This window comes from Podarcis erhardii (genome assembly GCF_964252035.2).
Source record: "Podarcis erhardii genome assembly, chromosome: 7".
Lineage (NCBI taxonomy): Eukaryota > Metazoa > Chordata > Lepidosauria > Squamata > Lacertidae > Podarcis > Podarcis erhardii.
In genome coordinates, this window is record NC_138511.1 from 28468815 (window position 1) to 28491095 (window position 22281).

General features: G+C 45.5%; 1 protein-coding gene across 4 annotated transcripts in view; it reads left to right on the forward strand.

The window, feature by feature from the left end:
• PLEKHG5 (pleckstrin homology and RhoGEF domain containing G5) overlaps positions 1-22281 on the forward strand; it is a gene marked incomplete at its 3' end in the record, with an annotated part of 112383 nt that overhangs the window by 21144 nt on the left and 68958 nt on the right. For all 4 annotated transcript variants that reach the window (XM_081870819.1, XM_081870818.1, XM_081870817.1 and 1 more), the window contains exon 2: positions 16150-16232. In XM_081870819.1, the coding sequence (XP_081726945.1) occupies positions 16150-16232 (83 nt within the window). The remainder of the gene's footprint in view (positions 1-16149; positions 16233-22281) is intronic.

Consider the following 22281-nt stretch of genomic DNA (forward strand, 5'->3'; position numbering starts at 1 on the left):
GCATCTGACATTGGCTTTCCTGTGTCGTGTCTTGAAAACAGCCACTGTTTTGTGCTGCTAAACAATTTTGGCGCTGCTTTGTTTGGTAATTGTCCAAGACTGAAATTTTAAATATTGGAAGTGGGGGAGGGGTCTTTTAGCCTGTGCAGGGAGGACAGGTGGCTTAGAACCAAGCTGGTTTGGTGTTGAAGCCCTGACCTTTGCATAGGTCAAAAATTCATTTTTGTTGACGATAGGGATGGAAGAATCGGTCCATTTGAGTTTCTTTCTGTTTCTCATCTTCCGAGTCTTGTTTAGTTTGCCCCATCTCTGTATCAGTTTGGATTTTTTTTAAAAAAAAATCTCTGTGAAAATGCATGTGCCACTCCTAATATGCATGTTTCTGTGCACAATTTTGCCTGATAGCTGTGTTTTTGCAAGCCATTCCCTTGAATACAGTGCTTTTTGGCACAAACCTATCCCCCAAATTGCATCCTTTCCTCCTACTAATACAGTGGTACCTTGGGTTAAGAACTTTATTTGTTCTGGAGGTCCGTTCTTAACCTGAAACTGTTCTTAACCTGAAGCACCACTTTAGCTAATGGGGCCTCCCGCTGCTGCCGTGCTGCTGCCATGTGATTTCTGTTCTCATCCTGAAGCAAAGTTCTTAACCCAAGGTACTATTTCTGGGTTAGCGGAGTCTGTAACCTGAAGCATATGTAACCTGAAGCGTATGTAACCCGAGGTACCACTGTACCTGCATTTTGGAGTGCTGGTGAACTGCCTTGCACAATTCGGAGAAGTGTGAATTTCAAAGGCTAGATGTGTTTTTGTTCACAAAGTGGTTCAGCAAAGGCAAATTTAGGTGGGTTGGGTGCTGAGGTGCGAAAATCAAAAAGGAGTCTCTCCACTGTCCTTGTATATAATCTCAGAAGGGGCATGGTTGCCACAAAGCTTTTAAAGTTGCCACAAAGATTGCCACCAGTTGCTGGAAACCACAGGAGGGGAGAGAACCTTTGTCCTTGGGTCCTGCTTGCTGGTTTTCCACAGGCATCTGGTTGGCCGCTGTGAAAAGAGGATGCTGGATGTGATGGGCCATTGGCCTGATCCAGTAAGACTCTTTTTGGGTTCTTATTGCCATGAAGAACACCAGCACTTCAGAATTCACCATTGCAGCAACACTAGAGGTGATGGGGAAGTTTCATTGGGACTGAATCAGAGCTCAGCAGTTGGAGGGTAAAGGTAAAGGGACTCCTGACCATTAGGTCCAGTCTTGGCCGACTCTGGGGTTGTGACGCTCATCTCGCTTTATTGGCTGAGGGAGCCGGCTTACAGCTTCCGGGTCATGTGGCCAGCATGACTAACCCGCTTCTGGCAAACCAGAGCAGCACACGGAAACGCCGTTTACCTTCCCACCAGAGTGGTACCTATTTATCTACCTGCACTTTGACGTGCTTTCGAACTGCTAGGTTGGCAAGAGCAGGGACCAAGCAATGGGAGCTCACCCTGTCATGGGGATTCGAACCGCTGGCCTTCTGATCGGCAAGTCCTAGGCTCTGTGGTTTATCCCACAGCACCACCCGCATCCCAGTTGGAGGGTAGAACCTGCAAAAAAGAAAAGAGAAACCCCCCAACCCCCCTTTTTTTGCACTTGTCTGAGTTTCTTGTCTCTGGACTCTTTCCGGCTTCCTCTTTACTCACCATGAATATTTGTCAACAAGCATTTTGCAAAAAAATTGCCGTCATTCTCTCCCACGCTCCCTGGTTGAAATACTGGCGCATTTCACCATTCGGGGAAGTGAGGAACTGCATGCACAAATTTGTATTTTCACCCCCAACCCCGCCTCCCCCACCACCAAGAAGAGAGAGAAAGATTTAAACAGCTGGTATGAAAACATTGTCTGGCGAAACTGTTGCCAAGAGCAGTTCTGTGGCGAAGAGCAAAAATAAAAAGGCTAGATTTAGACAAACTCAGAGGGGTTTTCTTCAAGCTGCTTTGGGAAAGGATATGTGAAACTCTGAAGAGATAGTGGGCACCAGCAGAGCCAAAGAGTATTTATCTCTGGGTCATCACTGAAGGAAAAACCTGCCTGCTGTCCAGAGATTTGGGCAATGGGGACTTGTCTGGCAGACCCAAGTGAATGTTGTTCCCTAGGGCAGATGCACCTGCCTTAAATGGGAGTCCCTCGGAAAAGCAGCTATGCAGTTGGATGTGGGTGTGTGTCCCCTGGGCTCAGCTTTGAGCCCGGATGTCCCTGTGGTAGCCGTGGCAAGGGTGCCCTCACCCAACTTTGGCTGCCGGATGATGAACCATGTCCATTCCTAGAGAAGGCAGCTCTAGACTCAAGGATATGTGCTTTTGTTTCATCACAGCTGGACTCCTGGGCATGGGGCTGCCTTTGAAGGGCCTCCAAAAAGCCACAAAGTTCCCCCTGTGGCGACCTGTGGAACTTCCAAAAAGCCACAAAGTGCCCCCTGTGGCGACCTTTAAAATAAATAAATTGCTTTCTTTCGAAAAATTTCCCTCTACACAATGTGACTAAAGACAAGAAATACAAATGTTCTGCGGCAACTTTAAAGACCAACCCGTTTTTTTTATTAGAGCATAATTTTTCGTGGACTGGAATCCACTTTGTTTAGATGCATGACTGAGATATTGCCCGGGCTCCAAGATTTTAGACCATAGCAACAAAAAGTCACCAGCAGTACTCTGCGGGGGCAAAGTTCTAGAGATCCTGAGAGATGGAGCTGAGCCCTGCAGAACAAAGACTCCAGCAATTTGCTCTGCAAATTTGAACCAGGCACCGCCAAAAGGAAAACAAACAAACAGGAAGTGATTTCCCAGGGACCACACATGGATGCTCTTATTTATTTGCTGCCCTGATATGCCGCTTGACAAACGTTCTGCGTTCCCAGACAATATTAAAACATGACAACCAAACCACAGAACAGTAGATTTGGATAGAATTCAAAAAGACTAAGATATTTAAGGGAACTTCACAGATGTGGGGAAATGAGTGGCTATTTCTCTCCTCATTTTCCTTTCTTCCTGGCTGACTTCTCATCTGAGCAACGCAGGAAGGATCATGGCCCTGCCTCTCTTAGCAACATGGTTCTCTGAGATCACGGCTCTGCAGTGCTTTGAAACCTGGAGCCTTGTCCATAGGCTCTCTTGGATTACTACAAGTCATACTGTTGGTCCTCTGACCCTGATGGTACCAGCTCTCTTTCACCTCCGATGGGAGTCCATTTGGATTCCTGCGCAGGCCCTGTGCCTGACAGATGCTCCATCCCTGCAGCTGAGGGGTGTCTGCCAAGAACAGCACGTAATGGCCTTTTAAATGCTCTTTGTTGACGGGAACTTTCCCCCACATAATCAGGGGCTTAGGACTGGAGCCAGCTGAAAACTCTGAAGTTCGCCAGCAACGGAACCCAAGGCTTTTGAGCAGAAGTCTCCCTCTGGGCTGAGAGGTGAGCAGCATGCCCTGACCCGGTAGCTTGCTCTGACTTTACTTTTTTTCAACAGCACGTGGTTCATTTCTTTGCAGTGCAGCTGAGAGAAAGACAAGTAGCTTCAGGACTTGATGTGAGCCAGCACTTAACAGTGATTGACCCTGGAACCTGTGCTGGGCCCTAGAATTGGTCAGGCCATGCAAGAATAAGAAGAGCCCCCAAAGCACGTGCAGAGTGCATTTTGCTTTGCCCTAAGTATCAGTCTCTCCCAGAATGGGGGAAGGTGCTTGTTCCACACTAGCTATGGCTCACAAGTTAAAACTGTTCTACATTTTCATTTACTGCTCACTAGTGTTGGGTGAAGGGACGCAGGTGGCACTGTGGGTTAAACCACAGAGCCTAGGACTTGCCAATCAGAAGATCAGCGGTTCGAATCCCCGCGACGGGGTGAGCTCCCGTTGCTTGGTCCCTGCTCTTGCCCACCTAGCAGTTTGAAAGCATGTCAAAGTGCAAGTACCTTTCCGGCGGGAAGGTAAACGGCGTTTCCATGCGCTGCTCTGGTTCGCCAGAAGTGGCTTAGTCATGCTGGCCACATGACCCGGAAGCTGTACGCCACCTCTCTCGGCCAATAAAGCAAGATGAGCGCCGCAACCCCAGAGTTGGTCACGACTGGACCTAATGGTCAGGGGTCCCTTTACCTTTACTAGTGTTGGACGATATCTGGTTTTCACAACGTTGCAATAGATCACCAGCTAAACATTTCAATATACCAATATACAGTGGTACCTTGGTTTTTGAACATCTCCGTTCATGAACATTTTGGTTTTCAAATGCTGTAAACCTGGAAGTAAATGCTTCAGTTTTCCAACTTGCTTCGGAAGTCGAACATGCCATCCAGCTTCCATACTGAGTTTTCCATATTGAGGCCTCCTTACTGAGCTTTCGGTTTTTGAATGTTTTGGAACTCGAACGGTCTTCTGGAATGGATTATGTTTGAAAACCGAGGTATGACTGTATCACGATGTCTGAAATAAGGATGGAGCTCTGTAGAGGCATTGGCTGGCTTCATGGCTTTTCCCACATCGATATCATGATATAGACTTCAAACCAGTTTTGCATGCTATATTGATATATCGCCCAGCCCTGCTCTTCCCAAAGGGCAGCAAACATATCTCCGATGCCATTAAAAATAAAAGCAAAACATTTTAAAACAGTTAAAATCAGCAAAACGTTAAAACAGAGTGCAACTGGACCATTGCACGATCAAATGCTTCTTACCCTGTCTGCCCCTGATTCCTACATATAAAAGAGCCTCATGCTTGTTGATCAAGGGCCAGAGAGGCTTTGGGTTCAAATCCCCACGCAGTCTTGAAGCTTCCTGAGAGACTTTGGAGCAGTCACTCTCAGCCTAATCTGCATCACCGAGTTGCTGTGGGATATAAAATAGGAATAGCGGGAGAGAGCTGTGTCTGTGGGCTTTGAACTTATTGAATTGCAAGAGGGGAAAAAATGAATTATTAAATGAGCTGTGCTGTGGGTTATTAAGTTGAACAGACGTCCTTTGGCAGAAGGACCGAAAGGCGGCTGTGCAACGTGGCCACTGAGGATGAACACGTGTTGGGGTGTTTGCCAGAGTTCCCATCATGTCAGGCCTGGTAGGCTGAACTCTGTGGCAGCAATGAGTTGCATGGTGTTTAAAAAATAAATTAAAAATCCCAGAATAGCTTGCCTATCTTGCTTATACCCGAAAGGGAACTGCAGGTCTTTTCTGCCTTTTGACCTGAGTTTCGCAATCACATATCCTCCAACTTTCCTCAGATGAAAACAGGGACATTTCTAGACTCTCCTGGGTCCCTATTTTTTGTTGTCCCCACCACAGAGCATTTCCTATCTGAAGAAAGGAAAATGCCAAACCCACACCACCAATGGGATGCAGCACACAAGTCCTCCGCCATCCTGAGAAAACCCCTTCATCCGAATTTTATTTTATTTTTATTCTTTGGTAGATTTACAGAAAGAAAAACACACTGCAAGAAATTTTTTTTAGAAAGAGGCAAGATTAGACGCAGGCCCTTTTTTTTTTTTTTTGAAGTCAAGACTCCTTGCTCTCCTCTCTGCAAGGGTGTTGCTAGAGGGTTTATGTTTACTTGTAAGCAAAGTGCAATGACGGTGACCATTCGCCTGCCCTCTTGAGGCATCTAATCATAAGCCTGCATTTTTATCAAAGCTTCTATATATTTCAATCAAGGCTTGTATTAAAAAATGAGCTTAAAAAAGGATTTTCAAATGTTTCATGCCAGGCAAAAGACCAGCTGCCTAAAAGAACCTTGGCAAGATGTTTTTCCTCCTAACACAAGAAGGGCCCCATTGATTTATAGTAGAAAAACAATTCTCAAAGTCATAAAAAGGGGAAATTACATATGCTGCCCCAAGGCTGAGAAAACACCATTAGGAATGGGGAAAGATAATACTAATGTGCCTCCCAGTAAAATGAGCCAGATCTTCTTTCTAAGGTTCAAAGGCCAGGAGCAAAAGGGAAAAACATTTAGCTGACAGAAAAAGAGAACATTTTTGAAGAGGCTTCTTTTAAAAGCTGTGTTTTATTGAGTTCCTTCCTTTTTACTTTGAAAAGCTTTATTCTTTTAAGAGGCTACCTATGATAAATGTATGAAATATATTAGCTTAAATATATTGGCTTAAATGTAATTATGCAAAGGATTTAAGGAATGCTAGATTCTTATTTCATATGGTTGTAAGAGTTGTATTTATCCTGAAATTAAGTCAGCCACCAGCCCCCCCCCTGCCAGACAGAAGACGCCATCCAAGCAGTCTTGATATATAGTTGTCAGGCATTTTGTTTAGAAACATTAAATGAAGGAAATCTTTCAATGTTGATGTGAAACTCAAGATCCTTGACATCTGTTGAACATAAAATGTAAGATTAAACCATTTGTTTTAGAAGGCAATAGGGCAAGAAGGGCAAGAGGTGAGCTGGTAATTAAGATTCCATGTAAGATATATATTACTTATTTGTCATTTATATATAGCTCTTTGTCTCCCATATAAGGGCAAGGAAATGGGTGTATCTTTTGTGGGTGTATCTTTTGTGATTGGTTCTAGCAAACAGCCAATAGGAATTTCAACCAGGCTGATTGGACAGAGGCAGCCACAGGAGGAGCAAAGGGGGCTGGATTAAGGGAATATAAGTGCTGGCCAGAATGGCAGGAGGCCAGGCCAGAGCTTGGTAACCATGTACCACTGTGCCTCTTTATTTGTCTGACAAATAAATTACTATTTTAATTTCTCTATTGCTGCGTTGAATATTTCATTCCAGCTAAGCGTTAACCACAAGCAGGGTGCTACATTTTATGGTGCCCTGTGACTCGGATAAGTGGTCTGCTGGAACGCAGCCCCTTCGCCCTACTGGGCAGGGTACAAGAGAGAGGACAACTGCTTACCCAAAGCGCGCACTGGTAATTTTTTCCAGGGGGAACGCAGAAGACTCGTCTGTCTGATACCCTGCTCACTGGCGGCGACGGACCGGGGGAAACAGGGAACCAACCAAGGGTAAGTGCACAAAGGGATTTTTGGCCCTCCAATTAATTAGGAGGAAGAGAAGTCTTGATCAAACTTCTGCGTCTCAGTAAGGGGAAACTGAGTACGCTAGGTGGTTGGGTACATCAGATGGTGATCTGGTGTAGGGAAAGGGAAAAATTGGGAGGTAGAGTGTGGTGAAGTATCCAGCGCATTGTATGTGTGAGAAAGTACAGAGCAATCTGTAGCTGACCCGAGTGTGGAGTGGGCAGTACTTCGGTTCCTAGTAAGGCGACTTCACTAGGCAAGGAAACCCACGAAGCGCGTCTGTGAGTGACTGAGTGGATACTTCACAGGGCCATACAATGGGAGTTGGGGGTTCAAAGGGGGAAAATACACCTCTTGAGTGTATGTTAAATAATTTTAAGAAAGCCTTCTCAGGGGCATATGGAGTCAAAATGACGCCAGAGCGCTTGAGAACGTTATGTGAACTAGAATGGCCAAAACAAATTACTGGATGGCCATCCCAGGGAACCTTTGATATAAATTTAGTAAGCAAACTTTGGACTGATATCGCCAAAGAAACTGGAGGGTGCCCAGAACAATTTCCATATATAGATTCCTGGCTGAGCACATTAAATAAAAATCCTCCATGGATAAGGGAATGCAAAGTCAAACGATGCAAATTATTGGCTGTAAAAGCCGAAGCTAGGAAAGGAATCTTGCCAAATAAACTCAAACCCATTTTTGAGGGGCCAGAGGAAGAGGTGCTTCCACCTCCACCCTATGCTCCACATCGAAGGGAGCTTAATCCAAACACTCCACCAGTTGTAACCCCAAGGCAAGAAACTGGAATGAATAATGGGAGTGGAGTCACAGAGCTTGATTCCTTGATAGATTATGATAAATATCTTCAGGAGGCATTGGAGTTCTATAATAAAGCCCAAGCAGAAGTGGTTATTCCACCTGTGACTCCTAATAGACCTCCATCTACAGTCTCCTTTAGTGGAACAACTGATTGCCCACCCCAAACCCCTGTACATCCAAGTCCCAGAGAAATATTACAGAAGTTACAGGGAGACCTTGCTCGGTCAGCAAGCAATACAGCCAGGCGTATAAAGCTGCTAAAAGAACGCCTTGCGACAGATACCATCCCCTATGATTTGAGGCCCCTAGAGCAAAGTGAAGAGAAAGATCACGTAGTAGCCCCTCTTAGAAGAGTATTTGATGCACTTGAGGAGCCTGCGCTGGTTAATGGGCAACCCGGACCACGGCCACCTCGAACTTCGACCCTGCAATATATTCCATTCACAACTACAGATCTGATGAATTGGAAAACACACACCCCATCTTTTGCAGAAAAACCTCAGGCTATGATGGACTTGGTGACTTCAATAGTAAATACTCATAGCCCTACTTGGACAGATTGTCGCCAGCTCCTAAATACTCTGTTCACCACTGAGGAAAGGAGAGACATAATTGAAAAGGCACAGATATATTTGCGTGAGCAGGCCAGAGCGGGAAATATTTATAATATTGACCGTCATCTCCAAGATAACTTTCCCTTGGAAGATCCTAATTGGGATCCAAACAATGCAATTCACCTGGCCAGACTCACCACCTACCGCCAGACACTTGTGCAAGGTATCCGCAGGGCATGCCAGAAGCCCACTAATATGTCTAAAGTCTCAGAAGTAGAACAGAAACCAAATGAGAGTCCGGGAGACTTTTTAGAGAGGCTGCAAGAAGCCTATCGTATATGGACTCCTTTTGACCCTGAAGCCCCTGAAAACAGCAGAATGATTACTGCTACATTTGTGGCCCAGTGCGCTTCTGACATTCGTAAGAAAATTCAGAAATCAGAAGGATGGGAAGGGATGCTGATGAGCCAAATTATGGCCATTGCACGCCGAGTTTATCGGAATAGGGATGAGGCTGAGAAGCAAGAGAAGAAGAAGTGGCAGAAGGAAAAGATGGTAATGCTAGCCACAGCAGTGAAGCAAGACCACCGCCCCTTAAATGGAGGGCGAGGGCGAGGAAGGAATCCACCACTGGGAAGGAATCAATGTGCAAATTGCAAGAAGGAGGGTCATTGGAAGCGGGAGTGTCCTGAACCCCTGAGGTTGGAAGAAGTACGCCCAGGCCCAGGCCCAGGCTCCGGCTCCGGCCCAAGAAACCAGGGACGGGGACGGGGAATGATCCGAGATGGAAGATATCAGAGACCAGGACAGGGACGGAGTAGAGACAATTTCATTGGACTGGCAGAAGAGGATTTTACCCAAGACTAGGAACGACCGGACTCCATAAAGTTAGGCTTCCAGGAGCCCACGGTCACGATTCAATTAGGGAGCCATTTAATAGACTTTATGATTGATACTGGGGCTGAATACTCGGTACTCCCAGAACTATTGCAGAAAAAGGCATCTAAAAGTGTAGTCATTAAAAGTGCCACTGGACAGTCAGCCAAGAGGTCTTTCCTCCAACCTTTGGAATGCCAGATTGGGGGACATCGTTTAACCCATCAGTTTTTGTATATACCTGAGTGTCCAATACCTCTCTTAGGTAGAGATATGCTGTCCAAATTGCAGGCCCAAATCACTTTCACTCCTCGAGGTCCAGAAATGAAACTGCCATCAAAAGCAGCAGGAATAATTACCCTCTCAGTACCTAAGGAACAATCATGGCGCCTAATGTCAGCCTTGCAAGTCCAACCCACATTGGATACAGAATTAAACAAGCTCCTCCGAACTCTACAGGTGCCACCAGGAGTATGGGCCGAAAATAGCCCACCAGGAATGGCTAAGAATATAGCTCCAATTGTAGTAACCCTAAAACCTATGGCTACCCCTGTATCTGTAAAGCAATATCCCTTACCCCGGCGAGCAGCGGAGGGCATCCAGAAACATTTGGACCGCCTATTAAAATATGGTCTGCTTAAGCCTTGCCAATCAGAATGGAACACACCCCTTTTGCCTGTTCGAAAACCTGGGACAGATGAATACAGGCCAGTGCAGGACTTGAGGCTCGTAAACCAGGCTATCGAGACCTTGCACCCAAATGTACCAAACCCATATACCTTGCTGAGTTTGATCCCACCAGAAGCAACATTTTTTACTGTATTGGACTTGAAAGATGCATTCTTCTGTTGCCGGCTGGCACCACAGAGCCAACCTATATTTGCCTTCCAGTGGGAAGACCCTTTGACAGGAACAAAAGGCCAGCTAACCTGGACAAGATTGCCCCAAGGATTCAAAAATTCCCCAACTTTATTTGGCACTGCCTTGGCGAGGGATCTAACAAGTTACCCCTCAATACCGGGAGAAAAGGTGGTTCTGCAATATGTGGATGATCTTATACTAGCTGCAAAGGATTTTGATACCTGTAAAGAAGGGACAGAGGAACTGCTCCACTTGCTCTGGGAAGCTGGCTACCGAGTTTCCCAGAAAAAGGCACAGTTATGTTTAGAAAAGGTCAAATATTTGGGCTTTGACATCTCACACCAACAACGAGCATTGAGACCAGAGAGGAAAGAAGCTATTTGCCTTATCAAGGAACCTACCACAAGAAAACAACTTAGGGGATTCCTGGGAACAGCAGGGTTTTGTAGACTATGGATACCTGATTTCAGTAGTCTGGCCAAGCCCTTACATGAAAGCACTCGAGGTGCAGAAAAGGACCCATTCGTATGGGGACCTGAGCAGAAACAAGCCTTTTTAGTTATCAAACAGCGACTTATGGAGGCACCAGCCCTTGGATTGCCTAATTCGGAAAAACCCTTTCAGCTGTATGTACATGAACAGAATGGGATTGCAGCGGCAGTCCTGACCCAGAGATTAGGAAGTTGGAACCGTCCAGTAGCTTATTTGTCTAAACAATTGGACTCAGTAGCAAAAGGATGGCCTCCATGCCTAAGGGCAGTAGCGGCCACTGTGAGCCTTGTCAAAGAAGCTGATAAATTTACCTTTGGCCAGACGATGTATGTGAATGTACCTCATGCTGTTCTGACACTCATGGAATATAAGGGTAGTTATTGGCTAACGAACCCAAGGATGGCTAGATACCAAGGCCTATTGTGTGAAAATCCCAGGATTCATCTACGAGTAGTGAATATGCTCAATCCAGCGACTTTGCTGCCCCTACCAGAGGTAGATGATGAGGAATCACATGATTGTCTCCAAATAATGGATGAAGTTTATTCCAGTAGACCTGATCTGAAAGATGAGCCATTGAAAAATCCAGATGTTGTATATTATACGGATGGTAGCAGTTACCTGCATGAAGGTGCCAGACGAGCAGGATATGCTGTGGTTACCAATGAGGAAGTTGTGGAAGCTGAAGCTTTGCCTGCTGGCACCTCAGCACAAAAGGCTGAACTTATAGGTTTAACTAGAGCTCTGCAATTGGCAGCCGGATGTAAGGCAAACATCTATACTGATTCAAAATATGCCTTCTTAACCCTGCATGCACATGGAGCTCTATGGAAAGAAAGAGGTCTAATCGGAGCCCACGGGAAGGCTTTGAAATATGGACCTGAAGTAGAAATCCTGTTAGAAGCAGTATGGGCTCCAGAACAGATTGCTGTAATGCACTGCAAAGGTCATGGACGAGGAAGGGATCCAATAACCAGAGGAAATCATGCTGCTGACAAAGCAGCCCGAGAGGCAGCCCAAAAGCCTGTGGGAGGATTTATAGCAGCCCTCATACCAGAGGTAGTTCCAGAAGAAGTTAAACCTCACTATACCCCAGAAGAGAGGAAGTGGGCTGAACAGGAAGGAGCGGTTGTGAGGGACGGTTGGATGATCCTGCCGGACAATAGGATTTATGTACCTCATCATCTAGCAGGCACAATTGTAAGAAATTATCATGAATCTACTCACCTTGGCGGTACTGCAACTAGAGAGAGTCTCAGTCGGAAGTTGTATATTATTAATCTATCACAATTAGCAACTTGCATTTCACAGAAATGTGTTCTTTGTGCTAAAAACAATCCCAGGCAGGGACCGGTACAACCTCCTGGAATTCAGCATGTGGGATACGTCCCCATGGAAAGCCTAATTGTGGACTTCACAGAGCTGGTCCCTTCTAAGGGATTCAAGTATCTCCTTGTGTTTGTAGATACTCTTACCGGATGGGTTGAAGCTTTTCCCACCCGAACTGAAAAGGCACGAGAGGTAACTAAAAGACTCCTCACTGAATTGATCCCAAGGTTTGGATTACCTAGATGCATTGGAAGTGATAATGGGCCAGCGTTCATTGATCAAGTAGTACAAGATGTATGTCGAGTCCTACAAGTAAAATGGAGACTGCATACAGCATATAGGCCTCAGAGTTCAGGGAAAACTGAAAGAATGAATCGGACTCTGAAAACCCAATTGGCAAAATTAACCCAGGAAACGGGATTGGGATGGGTAGATGTGTTACCCATAACACTGTTTCGTGTTCGGTGTGCACCCACAAAAAGACTTAAGTTGTCACCTTTTGAGCTCCTGTATGGGAGACCGCCCTCCTTTGTTCAGGATATTCCAGCTGACCTTAAACAAATAGGAGACCATGTGACACAGGAACAAGTGCAATCTCTCTCCCGTGTTTTTGTTTCTCTTAACAGGTGGGCCCTCGAGCGCACGCCGTGCAGCATTGCCGAGCCGATTCATCAGTTCCAGGCTGGCGATAGCGTATGGGTGAAAGAGTGGAAACGCGATCCACTTGCACCTAAGTGGCGTGGACCTTACACCGTCTTGCTCTCTACTCCAACAGCGGTGAAGGTAGCTGAGGTGACCCCCTGGATTCATCACTCTCGTTTGAAGAAGTCTGAAGGCAGTTGGACGTGCAAAGGTGACCCCTCTAATCCTTTAAAACTAACTCTCTCCAAAAACCCCTGTATCTAGCCCTACCGGGAACGGGCTAGGTCACGGGCAACATTTGACGACCGGCCTGCTGCAGCCACAACCTGGAAGCTGGCTGACCTGCGCACGCCTGAAGCTTGAGGAGCGTCTGAACCAGCGACTGTGAACGGAAAGATTCTCTAATACAATTGATTGACTGCCCCCCTTGTGGAACAATTATCAGAGATATTACTCATTGGGGATCCTCGGGATATATGTTTTGGTCTTGGTGGTTCCCCATTTCTGTCACTGGGGGAATTATATTGGGGCTAATAATTATTTGCTATCACAATAAGGTAATCTTTTGTGGAAGGAATGCATATACTAGACATCAACATGATTTTATTATTAATCCTGATCCCTTGGGAAGGGGAAGGGTCCTTGAATCTGACCAAATTGGCTAAATATGGATTCAGCCATGACCACAATATGTGGGTAGGTTTAGCTGAAATGGTAGCTAATGTTGCAAATAGGACCAATTGCCTTGTTTGCTCTCTTGGGCCAGATGATTCAGAGGGAGGTATGCCGTTATTACCGATACCATTAGATGCCATTGGTATGGTAAGCGAAATGCCACACCAAACTGAAATACAGAATTTCCCCGGATGGAACTCAACTAAACCATTACGAGTTATACCTGTACAAGGGGAATTCTGTGTACATAAATCATCAGATGCAGCTGATTCTCCCATGATAGGCTCTTCTCATTGTCACTATACTTGGGATTATAAGAAGAATAGTCATACCTGGGCACACGGTACTACCTATCGAACTCGGAATGCCTTGCCCTGTGCACCTCCTTTTATTCATGCATGGAAAGTGGTGTGGAACATAACTGTGACAGAAGAAGGCAATCTAACATACTGCACTGTGAACTCTCTACCCCTTTTGGTATTTCGCCTTCTGTATTCCCCGTACCAAAAACCTCAGACCCGATGGTTGTGGTGGATATGTGGAGAATGGGCATACAAGAAACTCCCTTCCAAATGGAGTGGGACTTGTTTCTTGGGTTGGGTATTACCACCAATGTGGATTATGCCTACTAGTTCGGCCAGGCGAACACGAAGGAATGCTGATATTTCTCATATAGCAGGAGGAAGTACCCAAAGTTGGAGCGGTACTGATGATTGGCCGCCAGAGCGCATTATAGCCTATTATGATCCTGCCTCCTGGAATCCTGGTGAGCTCATACAAGGGGCACGGGATCCTATTTATAATCTAAACAGAATAATTCGATTGCAAGCAGTAGTGGAACTTGTAACCAATGCAACGGCCCAGAGTTTGAGACTTATTGCACAACAGTTGGATGAAAGTAGAGCCGCCATTTTGCAGCTGAAAATGGGAATGGATTATGTACTTGCCAGGCAGGGAGGCCTATGTGGAGTCTTGAACTTGACAGGGAATGCCTGTTGCTTTAACATTTCTGATAATGGTGAGGCAATCCGTGTGTTGGCCACAAAGATGGAGAATATAGCACATGTCCCAGTACAAACATGGGAAGGATGGGATATGGGATGGCTCACCAATTGGTTACCTAATGTCACAGGACTCAAAGGGATACTATTGTCTTGCTTGTTTTTCTTGACAGTAGTAGTATTGGTTTTATGTATGATGCCATGTATCATTTCATGTTTTAGAAGTACAATTAGCAAGATGGTTTCAAATGAAACTCTACCTCATATCATGGCCCTATACAGAGCTTTACCTCAGGAATATGATGAAGGTCAAGCTATCAAGGACACTTGGGATGAAGGTCCTTGAGCTTGAAAGGGGGGAATGAGGCATCTAATCATAAGCCTGCATTTTTATCAAAGCTTCTATATATTTCAATCAAGGCTTGTATTAAAAAATGAGCTTAAAAAAGGATTTTCAAATGTTTCATGCCAGGCAAAAGACCAGCTGCCTAAAAGAACCTTGGCAAGATGTTTTTCCTCCTAACACAAGAAGGGCCCCATTGATTTATAGTAGAAAAACAATTCTCAAAGTCATAAAAAGGGGAAATTACATATGCTGCCCCAAGGCTGAGAAAACACCATTAGGAATGGGGAAAGATAATACTAATGTGCCTCCCAGTAAAATGAGCCAGATCTTCTTTCTAAGGTTCAAAGGCCAGGAGCAAAAGGGAAAAACATTTAGCTGACAGAAAAAGAGAACATTTTTGAAGAGGCTTCTTTTAAAAGCTGTGTTTTATTGAGTTCCTTCCTTTTTACTTTGAAAAGCTTTATTCTTTTAAGAGGCTACCTATGATAAATGTATGAAATATATTAGCTTAAATATATTGGCTTAAATGTAATTATGCAAAGGATTTAAGGAATGCTAGATTCTTATTTCATATGGTTGTAAGAGTTGTATTTATCCTGAAATTAAGTCAGCCACCAGCCCCCCCCCTGCCAGACAGAAGACGCCATCCAAGCAGTCTTGATATATAGTTGTCAGGCATTTTGTTTAGAAACATTAAATGAAGGAAATCTTTCAATGTTGATGTGAAACTCAAGATCCTTGACATCTGTTGAACATAAAATGTAAGATTAAACCATTTGTTTTAGAAGGCAATAGGGCAAGAAGGGCAAGAGGTGAGCTGGTAATTAAGATTCCATGTAAGATATATATTACTTATTTGTCATTTATATATAGCTCTTTGTCTCCCATATAAGGGCAAGGAAATGGGTGTATCTTTTGTGGGTGTATCTTTTGTGATTGGTTCTAGCAAACAGCCAATAGGAATTTCAACCAGGCTGATTGGACAGAGGCAGCCACAGGAGGAGCAAAGGGGGCTGGATTAAGGGAATATAAGTGCTGGCCAGAATGGCAGGAGGCCAGGCCAGAGCTTGGTAACCATGTACCACTGTGCCTCTTTATTTGTCTGACAAATAAATTACTATTTTAATTTCTCTATTGCTGCGTTGAATATTTCATTCCAGCTAAGCGTTAACCACAAGCAGGGTGCTACACTCTTCATTTGCTCAGAACCTAAATTTTGCATCTATAGCAGATGCAAAATGTGTGTCGTGGGCCTGTGCTGTGAGTCACTTAAGTCCCGATCTGCTCCTGTGATCACTAAGCTTTTCCTTTGCCTACAAACCACTCCTTTTTTAAATTTTTGGCCGCTGGGTCCGGCTGGTTCCCCATTAGGACCACAAGCTGGCTGTGGATCTGAAGTTTTGCAAGCTAGGTGCTGTGAAGCTGTTTGCTCCTGACTGGCTGCTGGATAACCTGCCTTCTCCTCCTCCTCCTCCTCCTCCTCCTCCTCCTTCTCCTTCTTCTTTTTAAAAAGCAAACTTTTGAACGCTTTCTCTTCCAGATGAGCGGACCGTGACGGAGGAGAAGGAGAAAGTATTGTACTGCCAAAATCCCAACTGCGTGGAGAAGCGGCGAGCCACAAAGGTACTGTATTATGATTTTGCATGTGTTTGGGTTCAGGGGGCTTCTGGGAAAGGGGATATTCTTAGATCTTGAGGAAGTTGCCACAAAGCCCTTGATCTGAGAAATCCAAAGGCTGTGGGGCTCAGTTAACCAAGCCAAGGAGGATGAGGTCACAAATACAGAATCAGTTGTTGGCATTGGGCTGCGACAGGCTCCATCAGCACAATATGCAGTGCTTTGCCATTCCTGTCAACTGCCCCCATTAAATCAGGACATCCCATTTTTTGGGTGCTGTATGTTTTTGGGCTCTGTGATCCCATGCAGGTCATGTGACTCGCATGGGAGCAGGGCCAGGAAGATGCACCTCCCAATTTCTGGAGTCAACATGTTAGAAGGTATGCTGTACCACTTTGTAAACAGTCATGGCTTCCCTCAAAGAATCCCAGGAGCTGTGGTTTGTTAATGTTGTTGAGAGTTGTTAGGAGACCTCTTTCCCACCCAACAGTTTCCAGAGTGGTTTAACAATCAATTCCCCTTCACAGGGTGCTCTGGGAGTGAAATAAAGGGCCTCCTAACAGTTCTCAGAATCCCCAACAAACCACAGTTCCCAGAATTCTTTGGGGCAAACCATGACTGTTTAAAGTGGTATGATGCTGCTTTCAAGGGATAGTGCAGACAGGGCCATAGGGATTCAGACACAGCGAGCCTCTAATTCACTGTGTAATGTTTCTGGGTCCAACAGCAAGCACCTGCAATGAGGAGTCATTTTTATAAAAGAATATTTATTCAGAGGATCCTCTAAGACCATACCCTCCAATAGTTCTCCAATGAAAATAGGGACATCCTAAGGAAAAGTGGGACATTCCGGGATCAAATCAGAAACCAGGACGGCTTCTCTAAATCAGGGGTGTCCCCGGAAAATAGGGACACTTGGAGTGTCTGCTAGTCAGCATCAAGATTCCCCTCTCACCCACCTTCCGTCCCTGAATCTGCCGCATGGTGTCAATATATTGAGTGCTCCCCACCTCCCACTCCATTCCACCCAATCTGCTCCACATCACCACTGCCTGGTGCTGGTATCATCCAACACATTGATGTCCGAACTGGGGAAAGATGGAGTGGGTATCACACCCTTCTTTAATTGGCTGCCAGCCCATCTGAAAAGTTTTGCCCAATGCCTGACTTCGAGAGTGAATTAAAAATGACGTGAGTCCCCCAAAAGTGGCGGGAGCTGCTTATTGTTACATGTGTGAATTTATCCTAAACGTGCCTGCTTTATTGATTTTTTTAAAAAAGAAGCTGAATACCTACCATAGGGGCTAACCAGAGTGTTTAAAGTGTTTGTGTGTGTGTAGGGTAAGGGGTAAAGAAAATAAGAACCTGGCTGCTTTTTCCCAGCTGGGTTTTAGAACTGAATGTGGGTGCCCTAAGTTCCCTTGTTCCCCTTCATGTGTGTGGCTGATGGTGCGGCTTGTGCAGGCCATCGCAGAAGGCAGGTTGCGAAAAGATGCCAGCAGGGCCGTTTGGGCCGAAGTTTGGCTCCGTCCTTCCCCTCTGCTCTTTCTGCCTCTCCGCCCTTCCTCGGGTCTCCCCCTTACCTCACCGCCTTCCCCCTCCCTGCTAACAAACCGCAAAGACTTTTCCAGACAGAGTGGCAGCCTCAAAGCCTCAGCAGCTGGAAAAATGCTCAGCTCTCCCCCCTCCCACAAAAGGGTCAGTGTGTCGCCATTCCAACAAGAAGATTGGTGTGTGTGTGTGTGTGTGTGTGTGTGTGTGTGTGTGTGTGTGTGTAAAGAGAGAGAGAGAGAGAGAGGGACAGCTGTTCTCCCTTGTCCGCTTTGCTCGATTCACAACGATTCGCTGGAGCTGCTCCCCCGTTCTCTGCTGCTCAGGAGCAGGAAAGGAGCCCAGCAACATGATCTGCAAAAATGAAAAAGGGCAGCTTCGTAGGCCCCTTGAGCTGGCCTGTGTGTGAGGAGTTGGAGGAGAAAGGGTTAGTTTCCTTGAGAAGGCTGTGGGGTGCAAGGCAGGTTGAGCAGGTGGGGAGGGAGGGAGGGAGGGAGGGAGGCTGACTAGCACCACTAAAATAAATTGAGAACATAAGAAAAAAGCCTGTTGGATCAGGGCATCTATCCCAGCATCGTGTTCTTGCAGGAGCCAATCAGATGCCTGCAGTAAACCTGCAAGAGTTCTCCCCCCCACAAGTTTTCCAGCTACTGGCATACAGAAGCATAGCTGCCTTTGACCATGGAGGTAGAGTATAGCCATCCTGGCTAGTAGCCACCGATGGCCTTCTCCTCTGTGAATTTGTCCAATCTTCTTTCAAAGACATCACTGCCTCCTGCGGGAGTGAATTCTGTAGTTTAACTATGTGCTGCATGAATAAGTTTGAGTTCCAGTGTTATTAGAAAGGGAGAAAGAACTTTTCTCTAGCTACTTCCTCTGTGCTGTGCATAACTCTATAAACTTCTATCATGCCACTTCAGTCCAACCCTACAATTAAGGTGAATAAAATTTTATGGGTTTTTCTTCAGATGGGTAGGGGGTGGGGAAGAATCAGTTCTGGGGCCAACCTTTAATTCAACTCAGACTTTGCTTTTGAGCTCTGGAGGAGGTGGGTGGGAAATGGCACCACTGATGTTCTGCAGCTTGCTTTGGGCTGGGGGCGGGGGGAAGCTAGAAGTGGACAGGACCAATTGGCTAGTGCCTGTGACGCTGTCAATTTGCCTTCTACCAATCTCTGGGACACTTCTGCAACTGGTTTGTGTGTGTCAAGTAAGGCTTGAGGATGGGCATATAAATGAATAAAAATAGGTGTGATCTGAAAAAAGAAAAGAAAAAGCAGGCAGCTTTCTTGAAGCACCTGAGTGTTTTGACATCACATATTAGTTTGCAGAGCCCTGTTGGGCCTAATCTGAGTCTGCCTTTCTGGAATGTGTGAACTAGCTGAACACCAAACCACTCACTCACTAAGCCAGCCTTAGGGTCCAGCTTGGTCTGTGCTGCTACCAAAAGCCCCAGCACAGATGGGCTGCCCCTGCTTCCACTCCCAGGTTATAATTTGTGTGTCTGCGTGCAAACTAGCCCGGCAGAATCTCTCGCTCTCTGCCTTGTCCTCTTAGCCTAATTGCTTGTTAATGTAAAGCTGTGATGGATTTAGAGCCTCTCATTCCCCTCTCCCCTGTCTGTGGAGTAGCCGACTTGGTTTCTCATTCTCTCTTCTCTGGGATAGCTTCCCTTACTTTTCTTTGGGACTGAAGTCTGGGCAGGAAAAAGAAATCCCTTTGGAGTTTCCCCCCCAATGCCACATGGGTTTCTCTCTGGGCTTATCTTGAAGTGAAGGTAAGTGTTTGCTAATAGTAGTCAACCCATATTCCTGGACCTCTCCCCCACTATTTCCTAAACCTTCATTATCTCTTTGGATGTTATAGGGAGTGTTTTTTGTTATTGAGATGAGGTTTTATTGGGGGGGGGGGGTCCTTGAGGATTATCCGCAAAGGGGGATATTCCATGGACTTTGTTCAGTCCCTGAGGTTGAATATGTGGTGTCCATCCTCTCCCCGCCCTGCCACCCTTGCCACTGCTACTACCAAGTCTTTGAACAAACTTCCTCTTCAGGTTGGTTAAAATTGAACCTGGAAAAAAATCCATTCCTTTTCTTGGGAAGTGAGTACTGATTTCAGCATCTAGTTTTTACGGTAGCCATAGGAGCCTATTGGCTCATACATGTGACGTCATTTTGTCCACACACACCCTCCCCCCCTGGCCTCCAATTCCTTTCAGCAGAACAGTCTGTTTGGGAAAACTCTTTAGAAGTTATTTAAAAAACTAACAAATTTATGATGACTTAAACTCTTGCAGACCCTAAGCCTATTTTATTGGTTGCTTCTTTGGCATATATTTAAAGGAAAAGATGGGTGCTGAATGGTCATGAGATGCAAAAATTGGAGTCGCTGATGACCAGAACTTAAATATATGCTAAATAGGCACACTTTTAACACTAACAAACTGGTGATAATTTACTTAGCAGTATTAAGATGAATGTACTGACACCTGGAGTGTAGCAGGGAACCATTCACAAGGAGTGTAGCAGGGACCCCCCCATCTTTCTGCTATTCAGCTTTTCCCTTGGGTCCCTACAAATGAGATGGCTTTAAAGCGGCTTAAAAATAATTTTAAAATGTCAGTTAAAAATGCAACCTTCAACTAGAGGACTTCAGGGTTGCTTCTACATTAGGCCCAACTGAGGCCTTAGTCTTCTAGTGGAACTGAGAGATGCTGAGGGCCATGTAAACAATTGCTCCTATTATAGAGGATGAAATACCTAAGAAAGTACTTGGTACTCTTTCTATACGCAACGGCAGCAACCAGAAGAATTTATGCTCCAAGGTGGAAGGACAAAAATAGTCCTACAGAAGAAGAATGGCAGAATAAGTTGGCAGAATATGCGGAATTAGCAATGCTGACTGCAAAGATAAGGAATCAGGATGAGACAGATATAAGAGGGGAGTGGGAACGCTTTGGAAAATATTAAAAGATACACAATAACCAGATAAATTTCCAAGTAGGGTTATACATGTGAGCAGCAGTTAAAAACAACCAGAAAGGGGGGGGGGGTAATTAAGGAAATGCAGCTCAGCAAGGACAAAACAAGAACACATGAAGGGATGTGCGGGGAAGTCCAAGAATATAAGATAAACAAAGATAACTGTACAGTGGTACCTTGGGTTACATACGCTTCAAGTTATATACGCTTCAGGTTACAGACTCCGCTAACCCAGAAATAGTACCTCGGGTTAAGAACTTTGCTTCAGGATGAGAACAGAAATCGTGTGGTGGTGGCAGGAGGCCCCATTAGCTAAAGTGGTGCTTCAGGTTAAGAACAGTTTCAGGTTAAGAACAGACCTCCAGAATGAATTAAGTACGTAACCAGAGGTACCACTGTATAACAGATGTGTCAAACTATGATTGCTCCTGAGAGCCCTCTTCAGAGCATATTTGGCCCCTGGGATACTGGGTAGTTATGAAACAGACTGGACAATAGCTCGAGTGTAGGTGTTGAAAGCCCCGACTGGAGGTGAAACCAGTGCAGAGGACCTCCTTTGTTGCCTCCACTGCTTCTTTGAGTAATTGGCCAGGCAAGTGGTGGTCTGAGCCCTCCTGACAGTGGATGGAGCCTGCAACCTCTTGGAGATCCACTGTGATTTGCTTGGCGAACGGTTCGAGTTGCCTATCCATGTAGCCTGCTTGATGTCATGGCTGATGCGGCTCCGAGCGAGGTTTGCAATGCTCCATCAAGCCTTGTTTTGTGGGACTGGTCTTTGTGGCCTGACCAGGCCGCTTTGTGCCCAACCAGGTGCCCTCTCAACCCTTCGAGGTCCAGGGTGTGTTGAGCGCATCATTGCAGGTGGTGCCTGCCACCTGGAAGGAGGTGATAATGTGGTCATTCCTGACGAGACCCAACCCTGGACCTGTTGGTATTAAACAACTACCACCCAGTTGCTTAAATTCTCCCTTTTGGGACAGGGACTCAAGAAGGTTGTTGGCAGTGCAGTTGCGGGTGTTTTTGGAGGAAACTGATTATACAAACCCACCCCAGGTTGGGTTCAGTCCTGAGTCTGTGGCAAAATCAGCTCTGGTCTCCCTGGTGAGATAGGACAGATTCCCACTCTTTGAGTTTTCCAGAAACAATGGAAAACATTCTTGTTTCAACAAGCCGTTCTGATGGGATAAATGTATATATTTTCAGGGCTCCGCCTTGGGTGTTTCATTGTATCATTTAAAAGCTACATTTAGTCATGTTTTTAAACTCATTTTTATTGTGTGGCTGTGAATCATCTTGAATGGTACATTTTATCAAATAAAGGATCAAATGATGAGTGGTGCAGAGAAGGAGGATGGAGAGATGATGGTTTGCTGTTTTGCAGCACATTTCATTAGGCAGTGTACCCAGGTAATTTTTCATTTTAGAAGGCAAGCATCTATTGAATGCCTACACCAAAGGACATTGTTTTTATTCATTGAACAATTAACGAAACTTGATCTTTGAAATAAACTTTGCTTGAAGAAT